This window comes from Podarcis cretensis, assembly GCF_951804945.1.
Source record: "Podarcis cretensis genome assembly, chromosome: 9".
Classification (NCBI taxonomy): Eukaryota; Metazoa; Chordata; class Lepidosauria; order Squamata; family Lacertidae; genus Podarcis; species Podarcis cretensis.
In genome coordinates, this window is record NC_137178.1 from 9,842,754 (window position 1) to 9,861,914 (window position 19,161).

Below are 19,161 nucleotides of genomic sequence, written 5' to 3' on the forward strand. Positions count from 1 at the left end.
AATTCTGCAAGATTCACATTCTTGGGGTTTGGAAGAGAAAGAGAAAGCCACAGCTGAGGGGAATATATCTCTTCCCATCCTTGCCTGTCCTGGAAAAAAGGCAAAATAGAAATATAAGACCTGCTTTTTTAAAAAATGCTTCCCTTTTTTAGTTTAGTTTGTGGTACTCATTGTGCATAAAGGAACAAGAGTCCCCTGCTATTTTTGCATCATTTCAAAGAAATATTTCTGCTATGAAGTTGCTGTCACCTGGTGCTGTTACTTTGCAAAATGACATGCAGTTCTCTGCTTTTTTGATATAAGGGAAGGAAGGCTATTGAAAATTAGCTCAAAAGACTCCCCCCCCCCTTTCCTTAACACGTTTTTTTTGTCAGTGGGAGTTATAGCTGCACCAAGATATTGTTATTTAAATCTGGTAATTATATGCCTCGGCAGATTACAGACTTCACAGATGCAGTCCATGAGATTTGTAATATAAATGAAGCATGGAATATCAAAAGACCATGTACTGGAGCCATTAGCTGCTCAAGTAAGAAAAAAAGGGGGGGGGTTAGCTGTTAATAGCACTCCGGGTTCTGTTCTGTGTGACTTTTCCAGCTAACGCCTTCACTCCAACCTTCATGGAGCTAAAACTCATCTGGCTCTAAAAAAGATCCCCTGTGAATTCTGACAGTAAATATTTTCCAAGGTTATCCCTGGTTTGGCAGCTACTGATATTCAGCACTGATGATGTGTAACACTTTAATAATACTAAATACAGTAGGGAAGGGAGAGATCCAGCTTGCATTTTTAGGTGAACCTAATGAATTCTCCCTTTCCGAAACAATACACAAACAGAAACCCAGCAATCTTTCAAGATTCACACTTTTTCTGAATTTTGCAATGCAGTTCTCCAGCCAAGCAACGTGTAAGAAAAGATTCATATAGTAAAGTGTGCACAAAATGCATATATAGTGTAGACAGCATATTCTATTGGAGAAAATTACTTTTCAAAATTATGTACATCAGGTAAAAGTGCTTGATGAATTTGATCGTTGCAAATTGTGGCAGGAACTGACCTGAGCTGCTCCTCTTGGACGCAGAAGGCAGGCAAACTAATACCAGTGTGCTGGAAGAAGCAAAGTTCACCAGTGTTGAAGCAATGATTCTTCAACAACGGCTTCGCTGGACTGGTCATGTTGTGTGGATGCCTGATGATCGTCTTCCAAAGCAACTACTCTATTCCCAACTTAAAAAATGGAGAGTGTAATGCTGGTGGTCAACAAAAGAGGTTTAAAGATTCTCTCAAGGCAAATCTTAAAAATGTAGTATAAACACCGACAACTGGGAAACACTGGCCTGCGAGCGCTCCAGTTGGAGAACAGCCTTTATCAAAGGTGGCATGGGCTTTGAAGACACTCGAACTCAGGACGAAAGGGAGAAACGTGCTAAGAGGAAGGCATCCTTGGCTGCAGCCCTAACCCTCCTGAATGCAAAGGAAGGAACATTTTAGTCAGTAGATTTTATTATTTACTTTTGAGTAGACATGGTTAGGACTGAATGGCTAGTTTTCCATCAACACTTGCACTTTTCAAAGGGTCTGGCACAGTTATTGGCTCAAAATCACATTTTAAATATGGGCATTTTGAGAGATATTCAACTACATTTTACTAATGGGAGACCCACTGAAATTAATGAGCATACCCAGATGATCTATCTATCCTAGTTCCAAAGAAGGGGAAGGAGAAGAAAGTAAGATGATGTGAGGTGTTCCTGAAATTTTATCTGAACTGGCTCTAATATTTATATCCCCTTATGTGCCAAAACCACATAACACTGGTCTTGAAAGACCTACATTGGCTCCCAGTACGTTTCTGAGCACAATTCAAAGTGTTGGTGCTGACCTTTGAAGTCCTAAATGGCCTCAGCCCAGTGTACCTGAAGGAGCGTCTCCACCCCCACCGTTCAGCCCCGACACTGAGGTCCAGCGCCAAGGACCTTTTGGTGGTTCCCTCATTGTGAGAAGTGAGGTTACAGGGAACCAGGCAGAGGGCCTTCTCGGTAATTGTACCCACCCTGTGGAACACCCTCCCATCAAATGTTAAGGAAATAAACAACTATCCAACTTTTAGAAGACATCTAAAAGGGAAGTTTTTAATGACTGAGGTTTTAATGCATTTTTAATATTTTGTTGGGAGCCGCCCAGAGTGGCTGTTGTTGTTGTTGTTATCTCATGATCTTGGCTTGCTGAAGTTTTTTTAACTTAAAAGAATATCTGAGAAGAAAGGGGGGATTAGTTTCATATTTTGACTGAAGGCCGATACAGTTGTACCTTAGAAGTCAAACACCTTATGAATTGAACATTTTGGCTCCCAAACGCCGCAAACCCGGAAGTGAGTGTTCCAGTTTGCAAACATTCTTTAGAACCTGAACGTCAGCCACAAGTTCCACTGCTTCTGATTCCTGCAGCCAATCAGAATCCGCACCCTGGTTTCTGAACGTTTTGGAAGTCGAAGGAACTTCCAAAATGGATTCCGTTCGACTTCCAAGGTACGACTGTATTTGTTTCATTTTCATGACATTATGCATTATGCTGTTTGAACTTTAGAAATACCCTTTTCTTGACTTTTCAAGTTACTCTAAAACTATCTGAACTGTCTGAAGTCCATTCTATCACTATAGGCCAGCATTTCTTCAGCTGAGTTCCTACATAGCAAGACACTTGACTTTAGGTCATGTCTGAGAACCCTGCCTTTTCTTTCAACCCCAATGTAACCACTTTGAAGCCCCAAGAACATATTTCAGCACATATTTATCTTATGTTAGCAAGCAGTGTTAACAATACTAGCTTACCCAAGTTTCTTTCTCTTAAATCCCATTCAAGCGGTGGGGGACCAACATTTTGGGAGCCCTGAAGCTTGAGCTGTTACAGGAGGCCCCTTCACAACCACAAATGAGGTCTGAGTAAACCACTGTTTTCTTTCTCAAAGGGGTTCGTTCTGCAGATCACCAAACCTTTACAACATCTGTGCTACCGACTCTCTAAATTGGGATTGCTGAAATATATACAAGAACAATAATAATCGATTTGAGTCATGCAATGTGGACTAAATTCAATTCTGAGACACCTCCAAGTTTAGCGGCCCTTAAACCTTCATTAGTTTCTTAGTAGTTCCACCTCTGCACTCAAATTCTTCATTTTATTTTCCTTCAAGAGATAGGGAAAAAAGCAGATCTAATAATATTTTAAGCACTTAAGTAAACAAAGGTAAGTTAAGAATTCAGAGGAGAAAATGCAGCGGCTCTCTAGGTCAATGGTTACAAGAGGAGTGAAACAGAATGAAAGAATCAGCTGCAATCAAAATTATTTTGGTTCATATTTTTATTTCTTCACATAATTGTTCTGAGATTATTAGCACCACCTTTAGGATTAAAGATTGCCCAGACCCATAATTGTTATTCAAAACTTTACTAACCAGAACATCTTCAAAATACATCAATGATACATCCAGAAAGCTGTATAAAGCATATGCATTTTCATATATAGGCTCTTCTTAAATATACTGTCAGAGGAAAAAATCAAAGCTGTGTCTCTCCCATAGCTTGCATTAGCTTACATCCAGCCTAAGGCTATGCAGCTCCTTCAGAGGCATCTTATCACATCCTTCTCTCACTGTGCCCAGGAACAAAAGACAAAGGCTAGCCCCCTTCAAAATGGTGGCTTTGCAATTGAATGCCCTGATCATGCTAAGGTTAAACACTCACATGAGTGCTAGCAGAGAATGACAACAGTTAGTTATCAACTCAGCTAGAAGCTGAGAGAGAGCGCTTTCCAGCTTAGTACACTGCAATGGAATTTTCCAATGTTAAACATACATATAGGCATTCTCCATTTCAGTGTGCAATTAAACAATTATGCTTTGGTGCTGTGGGTTAAACCACAGAGCCTAGGACTTGCCAATCAGAAGGTCGGCGGTTCGAATCCCCACGACGGGGTGAGCTCCCATTGCTCAGTCCCTGCTCCTGCCAACCTAGCAGTTTGAAAGCACGTCAAAGTGCAAGTAGATATATAGGTACTGCTCCGGCGGGAAGGTAAACGGTGTTTCCGTGCACTGCTCTGGTTCACCAGAAGTGGCTTAGTCATGCTGGCCACATGACCTGGAAGCTGTACGCTGGCTCCCTCGGCCAATAAAGCTAGATGAGCACCACAACCCCAGAGTTGGTCATGACTGGACCTAATGGTCAGGGTTCCCTTTACCTTTACTTAACATACATATATATATATTAATTAAAGCACTATGGCACTACTTTTAAATGTCATGGTTTCCTACAAAGAATCCTAGGAACTGAAGTTTGTTAACAGTCCTGAGAGTTGATAGGAGACACCTTTTCCCCCTCCAAAAGCTACAATTCCCAGAGCTCCCAGGGAAGAAGGATTGATTGCTAAATCACTCTGAAACTGTAGCTCTGTGAGTCTTCATTCTGGGTGTGTGGACAAAAGGATACTCCCTCAGGACATCTCTGTGATACAGAACACAGTTCATGCTTGTTTTCAAAACATGCTTCACTGGTGACTGGATGCAAAATGGCTTTCTTCTGGGTCGTTGCGGAGAATTCAGATCTCTATTAAATGGCTAAATCTGAACATCTGTCACAGGTTATCTGAGGTCTGTCTCAATGGCACATTACAAATACAGGGCAGAATAGAAAACAATGCCATCTGGCATTCTGGCATGACATGTAATGGGAGGGAATCCTATCTTTGCCTTTGCCTCAGGCATCAAAATATCTTGGGCCACCCCGGAATGTGTGAAAAGAGAGTTTCCTCTACAGAGTCACCACCCACGCTGTCCTGTCACAAATAGCTCAATGTGTGCCTGTAAACCTGACTTGTTGGAGAAACGGAACGTTGCAGCTTAAGAAAGCTTTTCAGTAGCATCACTGAAATTATTTGTATTATTCCTGTCACTTTAATTTCTTTGGAGTGTCAGCAAGCTATGAGGTAAGGCGATAACTGAAACAATCTCGCAGTTCCATTTTTGCATTATCCTGACATCTCAGGAGAACAGGTTTATTGAACACTTTCCCCGCTATTGCAAAAAGAGATTTGGGAAGGAATTTGAATTATTAAATCTTTTGTGTACAATTGAAGTGTGTGGCAGGGGCGGGGTGTCACGGCATCATCTCTAGATAAGTCCTGGTGGGAAAGGAAGAGTAAGAAAATGATTAAATTTGATCGCGTTGATTAGGGGAATATCCATCCACTTGGCTAATAAGCCTAGGAATCATTTTTACATCAGCACCGACAAAGTAGAGGGGACAGAATGTTGGCTGCTGGACAACAGCCTAGAGAAGTAAAAATGTGTAGAGGAGCGTAAACGCATTGGAGTAGCTACAAGAAAAATAGCTTGAATTTTCACTTTTTAAAAAATGTGGAAGCCATTGCATTGAACGTCAAAAGGATCCTGGATTTGGCTACATTGGCAAAGAAAAGGTGTGTTGTATGTTGTAATGGGGTTTGGGGTTGCTTGTGCGTAAGCCGCAAACTGCTCCAAGCTGAGTAGTTTGGTCAAACTTTCCCCCCGATTGGACAGCCCTTACTCCGTGGCTGTCTCAATCACTGGCAGAATCCGTCAGTGGGCGTTTCCTGAACTTTTTCCAACATAAAAGCTCTTTGACACCAAGTCTCTGCCTAGTCTCCCTGCGCAGAAGCTTTCTGCGCAGAGTGGGCGTCCCAAGCAGAGGCTCTGTGCTCTCCCCGCTGGTCTCGCTGGAACAGTCCCGGAGCCCTCCCTCCGAAGCTCCCTCAGCCTCCCCTTCCTCCCTGGCGTCACGCCTAGCTCCTTCCCCAGCGGAAGCTCCCCCTCTCTCCTTGCTGGTTCCCTCTCCAGCGTCATTGGAGAGCCTTCCCTCCACCCTTGGCTCTGATGGCAGTTCCCTGACATATGTGTTGTATATGCATTATAACACTGTGATACTAGATGGCGCTGTGGAGTTCCATTTTTGCCAACCTGATTTCCCATACAATGTTTAGAACGTGTTTAACTGAAACGCTTCTTTGATGTGTCTAGATACAGCCCCTGCCTTGCCCCAAACTCCAATCCCCTTGTCTTCTCTGAGCTCCACTGTGGGCTTTCCAATTTGTTGCCTTATTGCAAGTTGATAAATTACACTGGGCAACAATTTTTTTTACTTTTTGAATGTTTTCTAGATTTCTACAACTGATTTAGGGTATTTTTGCACTGCTGAATCAGGAAATGGCATCCGTTTCTCTCCATCAGGTCGGGTTTACTGTAAACTGAATGGTGGGCATTGATAAAGATAAGTACACATAAATTGCATGTTGCTTCACCATTTTTCAAACTTCAGGGCTTGAATTTCCATTTCTTGGAACTCCAGGAATGCTCAGCAGCAGGGAGGTCTCTCTTCAGAGTCCAACAGTAGTCAGCCATCATGACTGCGTCCCAGCGACCCTGATACCTGGTCTCCATCTCTTTCATGTCCTGATGGAATCTCTCCCCCTGCTCGTCACTCATTGAACCCAGGTTCTCAGGAAACCGGTCCATATGTGAAAATAGGTAGTGCATCTTGACGCTCATGTTGCAGCTCAGGTTTCTGAAAGCAGTCAGCATGTTGTTGACAAGTTCTGCATAGTTTCTGGCCTTATTGTTGCTAAGAAAGTTCTTCACTACCAGAACAAATGCCTTCCACGCTTCCAGTTCCACTTCGTTCATTGACTTTCCGAATTCTGGATCTCTGATGAGCTGACGGATCTGAGGACCGTCAAAGATGCCAGCTTTCAACTTCTCCATGGTCAATCCTGGAAAAGCCTGGCACAAGTAAGTGAAGTAGTCACCATCCTTGTCCAGAGCCTTGGTGAACTGCTTGATTAAGCTGAGCTTGATGTGCAGCGGTGGGAAGAGTATTCTGTCTCTGTCCACCAGAGGGTCGTTGATGATGTTCCTTTCTTTGCAAGGCACCAATTCCTCCCGCACAGGCCAGTCCTTCTTCGTGTAATGCTGAGCACGGTCCCTACTATCCCACATGCACAGAAAACATGGGTACTTGGTGAAGCCAGATTGTTGTCCCAACAAAAAGTTCACCATCTTCAGGTCAACACAAATAAACCACTTATGCTGATCATAACCAATTTTCTCCAGCACATACTTCACCGCTTCATAGTTCTCCTTCAGTGTACTCGAGTGAGCCAGGGGTATAGAGGCAAACTGGTTGCCATTGTGTAGCAGAACACATTTCAGTGATCGCTTGCTGCTGTCAATGAACAGTCTCCAATCTTTGGGTTCGTACTGTGGCACTCCAAGCTTGAGCAGAAGCTGCGCAATATCTGCACAGTACACCAAGTCCTTCTCTTCTGAGAAAAAACGGAGGTACTCCTGATGCCTGTTGCGGAAGAAGCTGATGCGAGCACTGTCAGAGAGGAGGTTTTTTTTCCTTCAAATTAGTCAGAAGTTGGCGCATGCGTGGGTGGAGTTTCCTATACACTTCATGGGGCGGCTGCCCCATTAACTTAGTTTTGATCCCCCAACTTTATGCTTTGCCGCACCAATTTATGGAAGATTTCGAGGTTTTATGACTTCACACTGATCCCTTTTCGACATAATCACCCAGAACTATCGGACCTGAATACTTCTTGTCATTAAAATAGTCATTTCCAATCAAAACAATTATTCGACATGGCATTTTACCCCACTAACTTCTTCTAAAATGCTCCACACAAGCGTACATGTGAACAAAAACATAAAAAATGACGTGGCCATAGCTCAAAAACTTGACCTGATTGAGCAAAACCAATGTGATTTTTGGATTCAGCGCATCAGATTCGTCCTAAATCAACTGAAAAAACGCAGACAACAAATTTGTTGTTGACCAGTGTTATCAATGTCTGTTTCTTCTTGTGAACTAAAAATGATTCGTTGAAATAAAAATAACCTGACAACTATTTTGAAATAAAATAAAATCTGTAGGAGTCTCTCGCTCCCCCCCCAACGCAGACTCAATTTGAATGCATGTTGAATTATTCAACAGGTGACTCTACTGCAAAAAGCCACCATGCAACATAGTCTTGCATATGCATGGACATTCATGGAAGGGGAAACAACATCATAATTTCCAATTCCTCAGTTTCCAATTAGAAAATGAGAGAGTGGGTTTCCTGTATTGCCTGGGACATGAGGCAAAATCTACTAGCATTCTTTTCAATGTTTTTGTAAGAAACTAGCAGGTTCCCACTTTCAGCATCTTCTTTTGTCCTCCCTCAGAAAGAATCCTGCAGACACCAATGCAAATATGCAACGACGGATGCCTTCTACAAGAAAGAGGTTAGCACTGAAAAGCTTGCACACAATATCCATGCTTGTCAATGGAAAGAAAAAATTGATGCATTTTCTCAGCCTGGTTGCATTTATACCATCCACAAACAAAAAGAGCATGAAGGACCATGGACTGGTGTACACTTTAAGATATCATCTATGTGTCTTCTCCTAAGATAAGATAAGAAAAGAAAAGAACATTTCTGTAATGGTTGACTGCGACAACACCATCAGGGATGGGGAGGTGAGTGGGGACTATGGTGTGTTAATTGTTTGTTACTATTACAATTTGTTGCTCCTTGTGTATCAACTAAGGTGCTAAAAAGATAGGAGGACAAACATTAGCATGCTGCAAATAGAGCCACTGATTGTTTCTACAAATGGAGGAGAAATTAATTTGGTCTGCTTTTTGCAGCAGACGGAACCAATCCATTGTGATAAAATCTTAATTGGCTAATTACTTTATGGCCCCAATTAGCCCCAGTTTATTGCGGTCCGGCACACTTCTTAGCCAAGCTGCGCAGACCTTCTTCTCTCCGGTTTCGCCTTGCAGAGTAAAAACACAGCGGAACAAAAACCGTTGCTGCTTGCTTAGATCCAAACACAACAAGCACTTGTGAGTCCAAATTCTTATCAGTTCTTTATTGCAGCAAAATATTTACAGCTCAGCATTTCTCAGATTCTCCTGGACTGCTAGCATTCATGGCGTCCGTCTCCTTCAGAGACAAAGAGAGAACAAAAAGTAACGCTCCTCCCTCCTTCCACACGTCAGAATGGGAGGCACTACTCAGAACAACTTAACCCTGTAAGTTCTGAATCCCAACATCCATTGCTGCCAAACATCGTGGTTGGCCGTCTATGTCAGGATTTACAGTCTCCCTCTCACATCAAGAGGCAGCAGGCTGGCAGTTTTATGGTTTTTCAGATTTATTAGTATTTACACAGACAGCAGCCACGAAATTAAAAGACGCCTGCTTCTTGGGAGAAGGGCAATGACAGGCCTAGACAGCATCTTGAGAAGTAGAGACATCACCTTGCCAACAAAGGTCCGTATAGTTAAAGCTATGGTTTTCCCAGTAGTGATGTATGGAAGTGAGAGCTGGACCATAAAGAAGGCTGATCGCCAAAGAATTGATGCTTTTGAATTATGGTGCTGGAGGAGACTCTTGAGAGTCCCATGGACTGCAAGAAGATCAAACCTCTCCATTCTGAAGGAAATCAGCCCTGAGTGCTCACTGGAAGGACAGATTGTGAAGCTGAGGCTCCAGTACTTTGGCCACCTCATGAGAAGAGAAGACTCCCTGGAGAAGACCCTGATGTTGGGAAAGATGGAGGGCACAAGGAGAAGGGGGCGACAGAGGACGAGATGGTTGGATAGTGTTTTCGAGGTTACCAGCATGAGTTTGACCAAGCTGCGGGGGGCAGTGGAGGACAGGAGTGCCTGGCGTTCTCTGGTCCATGGGGTCACGAAGAGTCGGACACGACTAAACGACTAAACAACAACAACACACAGAAGCTCCATCGGAGCACAGTCATTCATCACCTTCACTAGGGATGCCAGTTGAGCTGACTAAAGTGCGGACTTTGCATAAACAGGAAACGCGCCACTGACTCCTCCTCTTCTTGTGACCATGACGCCAAGCCTGCAATCGGCCCCATCTGCAAGAGCCGGGTGATTCTGGCACAGATTGGCCGGCCTCCCCCTCTCCCCCTGAGAGCTGTGTCTGCTCTTCCTGTCTTCCGTCTCCCTGTGAATTAACGATAGGCAGTCTAGGGAAGGAGGGGCTCTGTTTCCCCTCTGCCTGTACAGAAGGCAAGCCTTCTTCTCTTTCTGTCTCCCCTCCCCCTGGCTCCTTGTCTTCTCCGCTTTCACTCTGGGAAGGAACACTCCTGACAGTCCAGGTGTTTGTTCAACTAGATGGGCCTTTGGTCTGCCCCAGTCTGCCCTGTGCTCTCTAAGCCAGTGTGGTGCCCTCCAGTTGTTGTTGGCCTCCAAAGCCCATCAGCCCCAGCCAACATGTCCAATGGCTAGGGATGATGGGAACTGTAGTCCTATCAGATCTGGAATACATTATGAAGACCTTACTTGGAAAATCAATACAACTCAGGTGGTTAAGAAAGCCCAACAGAGACCCCATCTCCTCAGAGTATTGCGAAAGAACGATGTCAATCAACATTTGATGATCTCCTTCTACAGGTCCACAATAGAAAGTGTCCTTTCATACTGCATCACGGTGTGGTATGCTGGTTTGACATCAGCTGATAGGAAGTGCCTACAGAGGGTGGTGAATACAGCCCAAGATATTATGGGCTGTCCCGTGAATCTGCTGGATGAAACAGTGGAAGAACGTTGCCTCAGGAGAGTGAGGAAAATTCTCAGGGATGATTCACACCCTGGCCGGCACTTTCTTGACCTCCTGCCCTCGGGCAGAAGATATAGAAGCATTACTACCCTGCAGCAACAGGGTGAAGAACAGCTTCTATCCTTGGGCTGTTAGGCTGCTGAATGAAAAGATAACAACAGGGCAACTGACTTTCGGGTTTGGTGGGTGTGCGTCAATAAACGAGGGGAATTACGACTAAGAGAGCTGAATGGGGGGTCCTCGTGTAACCTCACTGTATACAATTTGTACAAGTGACAATAAAGTATTTCAATTTCAATTTTCAATTTCAATACATCACATTGGCTCCCCATGCTCTGCTACCCTCAGGTGTGGTGGGGGATGTTGTCCCACCCCTAGTGGGGAAGGAAGACTCAACTGCCAACCAGTTGACTTGAAATAGGACCGTGCCATCCTGTTCCTCACATCAACATGGCACAGGCTAGCCCTGTACCAACCTGTGTAAACCAAACAGAAGAAATTTAACATGCACTTGACACCCATACTGTCAACAGTCCGAGGGAAGCATTTTTCACCAGTTGAACATTCTGAATGTTTTTCAGAGAAAGCCCCACAAAGAGGGATTTAGGGAATAATTCAGACGCAGAATACACCAGGAAGAGCAGAGTTTTGAACAGGTGAATCTCCGACTTTGCTCATCCAAGGCTATGTGGACTGATGGTCCTTATCCCAGAGATGTACTGCCATAAGTCCCCCATCCTGTCTCAGTCAGGGCTCAGAGGACTCAGCTCAGTTCTGAGGCCAGAGCAGTTTGTGCAAAGGGGGCAGCCTGGGAGAGTGGTGAGGGCAGGATGGAGGAGAGGGAGACTTGCCCCTATTCCAAACCCCCTTCAGCTTAGTCACATGACCTAGAAACCTGTTGAGGTTTGTGAGAAACTGCAGCTTTGAAGTGGACAATTAATGAGTTGGCAAGAAGCCAAGTAAAGCAAGAGTACGTGAGAAAGTCTGCCTGGAGATAGGGAAGCCTAGCAACAGTTGGTGATTGGCTAAAAGTTTTTCTTATAAGCAGCATGACACAGTAGTTTGGTGTTGGAGTTCAGAGGCTGGTGTGTAAAGTTTGAATCTAGTCTGTGCATATAGTAACTTGTATAAAGCTGTGCTATACTCTGTATATAATAAAAGCAAATACAAATCAAGTTACTGTTCAGCACATTATGTTCCTGAGTCGTCATCCTGGACTACATGGACTAAGCAGCCGGTAGCAGAGAGTTTTGGTTGAGATCCATCAACAAAACCTAGCAGAAGTTACACTGTCAAAAAAGGGTGGCTGTGACGTTAACATATGATAGTGCTGGAGGTGAAATAGTTAAACAGGTTACCCAATCAGAACCCAGGGGGTGGAGTCAGAGGGACTATAAAACCAGCTCTGGGAGGGGCAAAGGGAGGAGTTCGTTGGGAGTTGGGTGGTTGGTTGGAGTGGGAGTGAATTGGGATAGAGTCTGTGGGTAGGTTGAGTTAGTGTAGCGAAATAAGCCTTGTTTTCCCTCGGGTGGGCTCAGGCCAGTAGAGCTGGCTGTACCCTTGATCCCAAACAGAGCTGGAACAGGGGTAAGTTACACTGTTATAATTTACCCCGCCTTCCTATAGTTTGGATAGCTCTGCCTTAGACATCTTTTCCTGTGATTACCTGCTTTTGTTCACAGAGGAAGAAAGACAATCTATGGTCTGACTGGCAAATCTCAAGGACTAAACTTGCTTGAGGTTTATCTTTCTGGGCCTGCTCTACCACTCTGAAGATTTAGGCAGCAATTTTGCAGCGTGGCACTGCACAAATTCTCCCATCGCTGCCACCCCGCCCTGGTCCTCTGTTTGTAGCAAAGAGAAGCAAAGTTATCCATCAGAACAAAAGACCTGAAATGAAGCTGTAAATCTTGCTCCGCTGCCAGGCTGATGGCACGGGTGATTCAGCCCCCAGAGAATGGTCATAATTCACTTCCTTCTTTCATTTCTGATCCCCTGGGGAGAATGTTAAATTAAAAATTCTAAGTTGAAAGTCAGTGAACTACTGCAAATGGATCAGTATGCATCTTTCCCTTAAGAAACAAGAAGCAGAAGTTAATAAATGAAGCAGTCATCACTTCTTACAGATATATGTATTGCGGCACGCCACCCCAATCCCTGAGTGAAGTGAGATTCCAGGAGTTCCTGGTACTTACCCAGGGTTCATATTTCCTTTGGGGAATGAGACACAGTGAAGACGGTGGTGTCTTTGTGATATATGATTTATATATATAACATGAGCCTATGATGGAAGGGTTCGTGGGGTAACACCCCAAAACGGCCCTGTTTTTCCCATAGCAACAGCCTTGGTAAGATTCAAGCAGAAATCTAACATGGTGCGCTCTCTCGCTCTCTCTCTCTCTCTCTCTCTCTCTCTCTCTGCCTTTCCAGCTGGCAGCCTTTTTGCATCCAGTTTCTACCATAGTAAAAGCTATGGTTTTCCCAGTAGTGATGTATGGAAGTGAGAGCTGATCGCCAAAGAATTGATGCTTTTGAATTATGGTGCTGGAGAAGACTCAAGATCAAACCTATCCATGAAGGAAATCAGCCCCGAGTGCTCACTGGAAGGAAAGATTGTGAAGCTGAGGCTCCAATACTTTGGCCACCTCATGAGAAGAGAAGACTCCCTGGAAAAGACCCTGATGTTGGGAGAGATTGAGGGCACAAGGTGAAGGGGACGACAGAGGACAAGATGGTTGGATAGTGTTGTCGAAGCTACCAGATGAGTTTGACCAAACTGCGGGAGGCAGTGGAAGACAGAAGTGCCTGGCGTGCTCTGGTCCAGGGGGTCACAAAGAGTCGGACATGACTAAACGACTAAACAACAACAATTCTAACTAACAGAACTCCTTCCCTAACCTCTCTACTCTAAACTCTGGCTTTCTGCCCAGGTTAGCAGTTTGCACCTGCACCAGCCAGCTTGTGCCAGCAGTCTACATCAGCTGTGTTGTTCTCATTACCTTGGGGACTTTTCTATTTTTACCTAAGGATTGGGTTATACAGGAACTTACAAGAAGAAACAGTAAGAAAAGCTAAGAAAAGAAGAAATGTATTAATATTGGAAATAGTCTCACAGGTTATATACCGTACATATGACCTGTATATGTTGCACGTACTGGGCTAGACCTTGACGTTAGGAAATAACCAAAAAAATGTTTACAGTTATTATTATTCAGCCTGTTGAGCATTGTGTATTGTGATAACTGTATTTGCGTAGCAAGGGAGCTAGAGATCAGCAACAGCCAGAGGGCAACGGCTTCCTTGCTCCTGCAGTTAAGCAAACATAACTTTGATAAAAGGAACTCGCAGCAACCACCACCACTAAGAATGTTGCACACTACCACCAGCATTAATGCTGTTATAAGAAAAAACTGCTCCTTTTCCCATATGGGGTACCCAAGAGCCCATATAGAGTCCCTTTGTAGGTTCTCTATCAGTAGGAGAAAATAACAGAGGCCAACCAGAGAAGCAGCTAGTAAGCCTGATCTTTATTAACTTTTGCAACAGGGTGCTCACTGCTACACGCAAGAAGCAGGAGGGACCCCGAACAATGGCGCACAAGCCCTTATATATGTCAGCATTGCCCTTGAGCTAGTGTACCAACTGGACTCATGCACTACAGCCCCGACTGGGCTAGGCGAGCTGGGTAGCACTGCCAGAGACCACCTTTCTCACAGGAACAGGTCACAGTGCTGTGGACTCACAGCTTAGAGCTGAGAGCACCGGATTCACTTGCACAATAATACAGTCGTTGCGCAGCAGCGTTCTGCAGAGTCTTGCAGAGTATAAACCACTCGGAGAGCAGCTCTGTAGAGTATCCTCCTTTTATTCTATAACTACAGCTATAATACAAAGCTATATACAGAGCTAAATATTCTGAGCATAAATCAATGCTACTTTGAGTGCCTGCAGCTGCTCTTAGCAGCAATCTTATCTCTAAACACGATCTCTAGCACTCACTCTCTCTCCGACACACTGACTGACTCTCACTCTCACACACATTTGGTGCTGGGCAGAATAAGTAGATAGCAGGACACGCCTCCTCCTCTCTGTAGAATCAGCAGGTTCCTCAGGAGATTCTTGGATATGGGAGGGGTGAAATCTCCTCAATATAGACATTTCAAATTGCCATCCCTGGAGCCCAAGACCACCCCCAAATACATCATACAAACATCAGAGAAGAGGCAGTCTACAACAGAATTCTGTCTGATACAAAACCTGTTGATGGGTTTAGGTAAAGGTAAAGGTAAAGGTAAAGGGACCCCTGACCATTAGGTCCTGTCGCGGACAACTCTGGGATTGCAGCGCTCATCTCGCTTTACTGGCTGAGGGAGGCGGCGTACAGCTTCCAAGTCATGTGGCCAGCATGAATAAGCCACTTCTGGTGAACCAGAGCAGTGCACGGAAACGCCGTTTACCTTCCCGCCGCAGCGGTACCTATTTATCTACTTGCACTTCGTGCTTTCGAACTGCTAGGTTGGCAGGAGCAGGGACCGAGCAACGGGAGCTCACCCCATCGCGGGGATTCGAACTGCTGACCTTCTGATTGGCAAACCCTCCACTCTGTGGTTTAACCCACAGCACTACCTGCGTCCCTGTTGATGGGTTTACCTGGCTGTTAATGGGTTTACGTGGACAGCCTGGCTATTCTTTTGTGATGATAATGACTTAATTCCTGAGCCCAGGTCACAGGCTCACCCTATTCATATCTTAAATATGCCCTTAAGGCAGGATTTGTGAGCAATGGGGAGGTTTTTCTCATTTCCTCCCTCCTTGCACAGAAACATTTGAGGTCAGTTTGGGAAAGATAAAATGGTTTCAGGACTTTTTCCTGTACTGTTTTCAGACATGTGGTTTATATATACATAAGACCTTAAAATTCTTATAACAATGCCCTCCTTGCCAGACATTCCCTGATTATCAATGCCTCCATGCCAAATTCAAGGTGTTGGCACTGACCTTTTAGGTCCTATGCAGCTCAAGACCAGGTTATTTATCCCTCATATACCTAGTTGGTCTGCAGGAGTTTATCCTAGAAAGATATATGCAGCCCACTCCACAGCAACTCAGAACAGAGCTGTTCTGTGCAATAGCATTCTGTGGAATCGCATGTTGTGATACAACAAGCACCCCCAACCTGCACTTGTTGGAAACATTTTTGTTCCGACAGCCTTTTCCAGCTGGGTGAATAAGTATCTGCCATGGGTGCCTCATTTCATTGTTTTTCTATTCATTTGCTGTTTTTTTTTTCTGTTTTGTTTTCAACTGGGTTTCTTCAGCTGTTTTTATTCACACTGCGTCCGTCGCCTTAAGGCCTAAAAATGGGAAGTGAAATCCTCATCATCTTTCTCAGAAAAAGAAAGAGAATGCGCATCCTTCCCATTCTGTCACCAGCCAAAGTAGTGTTTCTGGCAGCTAACAGATTGAGGTTGAATCCTGACAAGCCAGAAGTACTGTATTGGGGGGACAGGGGGTGGGCAGGTGTGGGGGACTCCCTGGTCCTGAATGGGGTAACTGTGCCCCTGAAGGACCAGATTCGCAGCCTGGGAGTCATTTTGGACTCACAGCTGTCCATGGAGGCACAGGTCAATTCTGTGTCCAGGGCAGCTGTTTATCAGCTCCATCTGGTACGCAGGCTGAGACCCTACCTGCCTGCGGACTGTCTCGCCAGAATGGTGCATGCTCTGGTTATCTCCTGCTTGGACTACCGCAATGTGCTCCATGTGGGGCTACCTTTGAAGGTGACCCAGAAACTGCAATTAATCTAGAATGTGGCAGCTAGACTGGTGACTGGGAGAGGCCGCTGGGACCATATAACACCGGTCCTGAGAGATCTGCATTGGCTCCCAGTACGTTTCTGAGCACAATTCAAAGTTTTGGTGCTGACCTTTAAAGGCCTAAATGGCCTCGGTCCGGTAGACCTGAAGGAGCGTCTCCACCTCCCTCGTTCAGCCCGGACACTGAGATCCAGCGCTGAGGGCCTTCTGGAGGTTGCTTCATTGCAAGAAGTGAGGTTACAGGGAACCGCCCTGTGGAACGCCCTCCCTTCAGATGTGAAGGAAATAACCAGCTATCAAGACATCTGAAGGTAGCCCTGTTTAGGGAAGTTTTTAATATTTAATGCTGTATTGTTTTTAACACTCAATTGGAAGCCACCCAGAGTGGCTGGGGAAACTCAGCCAGATGTGCGGGGTATAAATAAATTATTATTATTATTATTATTATTATTATTATTATTATTATGCTTTGCCCGCAGCAACATTTAAGGGAAGCTTAAACTGTTTTGCTAAGAAGACAGACGCAGGGATGGTCCTGCAATGAGACTGAGTGATGTGGTTGCCTCAGGTGGCAGATGCTGATGGGCAGTGAGTGGACAGAGCTTTGTGTGAGCGTGTCATGAAGTCTCTCCTGTGCCCCTTAAGCTAACCTGCTGCCCTCAGATGAAATGGTGGATGTTGAAGAAATAGTCATGCCATACATTTAAAGCACATGGCTTCCCCCAAAGGCTCCCAGGACGTGTCATCTGTCCCTGGCAAAAGAGCAATTCCCAGCACCCTCAACAAACTCCAGTTCCCAGGATTCCTTGGGGGAAGTAATGTGGTGTGTATGTGACCTCAGTTGCCAACCTGGTCAACTTTTGTAGGGGAGAGAAATCCTGTTCTTTGCCTCAGGCAGCGAAGTGTATTGGGCCAGCCCTGGTCAGATATGTAGGGGTGTCAAAGGGAGTATAGATAATTTTGATGTGGTTAGCAAAATTGTCTGAGCAGGGTTTTGCAGAATTTTAAGAGGCCAACAAATTTTGCCGATAATGAACTCTTATGTCAGTTTGAAGTGTTCTTCTGCTCAGGGGAATGTGAGAGAGAAACTAACCTCCTTTCTAAAAGATCAGTGAAACTTTCAGAGAAGTGAGGGGGCTGTATAATTATGGTCCAGTGCGGTATCTTCAGAAACGTTCTTAAAAGGTTCTGGAAAAGAAGACAAGGAGAGATTTTAAAAGTCTTTAAAAGGAAACTTGAAATAGATGTTCGTGTACATTCATATATAGAAGACGCCTTGATGCTTTCTTTGCTGATCTGCGTAATGAGCTCTGTTTTGGATTTATCAAGGCTATTCCAGTCAAAGAAAATAAGCCTCTATAAATAGAGAATCATTTCGGGTTTGAGGTACAATGTAAAAGGCTGGCAGACTAAAGAAAGTTGATGATCGTTGGAAAAACACACCCTACTTGTCATTTTCTGTGAAGAGGAGGACAGGGAAATAAGTATTGACTGCATCTTTCTTGACAAACTGCAAGAATACCAAAAGTTAAGCTGTTTATATTGCTGTTGTTATATGGTGTTGGCAAGAAATCAGATTTTGAGACCCTCAATTTGAATATCCAAGTGTAATCTGTTTTTCCACCCAACATTGCTCTTTTTTCCAGCACTAACTCTGATCTTCTGGCTTTTAATATCTAGCTGCTTCTTTTCAGCTCCTTTTTCCCTGTCTCCTCCATGTAATTTAAAGCAAAGCACAGCTGACCCTTTCCAGTAGCAGATGCCTTCGCTGGCGATGCAAATTTCTTGCCCAGGGTGACTAATGTGTGTGCTTTTCCAATCTTGTCCCCCTGTTAAAACAATATGGCTTAAAATACTCCCACGCTATCGCCCACAAATGGAAGAAATTATTATGAATATGTGCAATTTAAATGTCAGAAAATGAAAGATAAGTGAAACCAGGCAGTAAAGCCCATAGGACCAAGCTGTAATTATTATTTTTGCCCTATCTGTTTATAAGTATCAGATCAGATCAGATCAAAAGACAGAAAACGAGAACACTTAGGAATCAACAGGGAGCATGTTTGCCATGGTAAAAGATTCTGTTTTCTAGCACATGTAACTGATTTTTCACTTTGTTGAAGGTTGGCGGGTCTGCTAAAAGGCTTTCACATCTGCCTGAGCTAACACAAATGTTATCCCAGAGTTATCCATCCCAGATGTTTTGACAGTAAATTCCCCTTGGCACACTGAGAAATCTCTCACATTCAAAAAAATTGTTGTACAGCATAAGGCATGTCTACATTTGTTTCTATATACAGCTACTCCAAACTAGATTTTCACATGTATACACACACACCTTTTGCATCTTGTACAGGCCAAAATTAAGGCAACTATCTGACACTCATTTCCCAGGGAGTAAAACCCATTGAATTCAGTGGGACTTACTGCTGAGCAGACATTTGTTTATTTATTCGTCAGAAATCTTGATAGCCCGCCTTTCGTCAGTGCAGACACCAGGGTGCTATATAAAATTAATCATAAAATGTACTAAAATACACCATCACACAAAATTATGCGGCTAAAAATAAAAAGTGGATGAAACACCATTCAACAAAATGCCTAGGGAAAATTATTATTATTATTATTATTATTATTATTATTATTATTATTATTATTATAGCAGTGGTACCT

The 19,161-nt window shown here is 44.1% G+C and overlaps 1 protein-coding gene and 1 long non-coding RNA gene across 2 annotated transcripts in view; both read right to left on the minus strand.

The window, feature by feature from the left end:
- The window catches only part of LOC307224368 (uncharacterized protein), a 77,790-nt gene extending 70,160 nt beyond the window's left edge, over positions 1-7,630 (minus strand). Inside the window, exon 1 of the mRNA XM_079991222.1 lies at positions 6,309-7,630. Within this exon, the coding sequence (XP_079847348.1) occupies positions 6,345-7,085 (741 nt within the window). The 5' untranslated portion in view covers positions 7,086-7,630 and the 3' untranslated portion in view covers positions 6,309-6,344. The remainder of the gene's footprint in view (positions 1-6,308) is intronic.
- LOC307224416 overlaps positions 1-19,161 on the minus strand; it is a 164,464-nt gene that overhangs the window by 8,576 nt on the left and 136,727 nt on the right. The window lies entirely within an intron of this gene.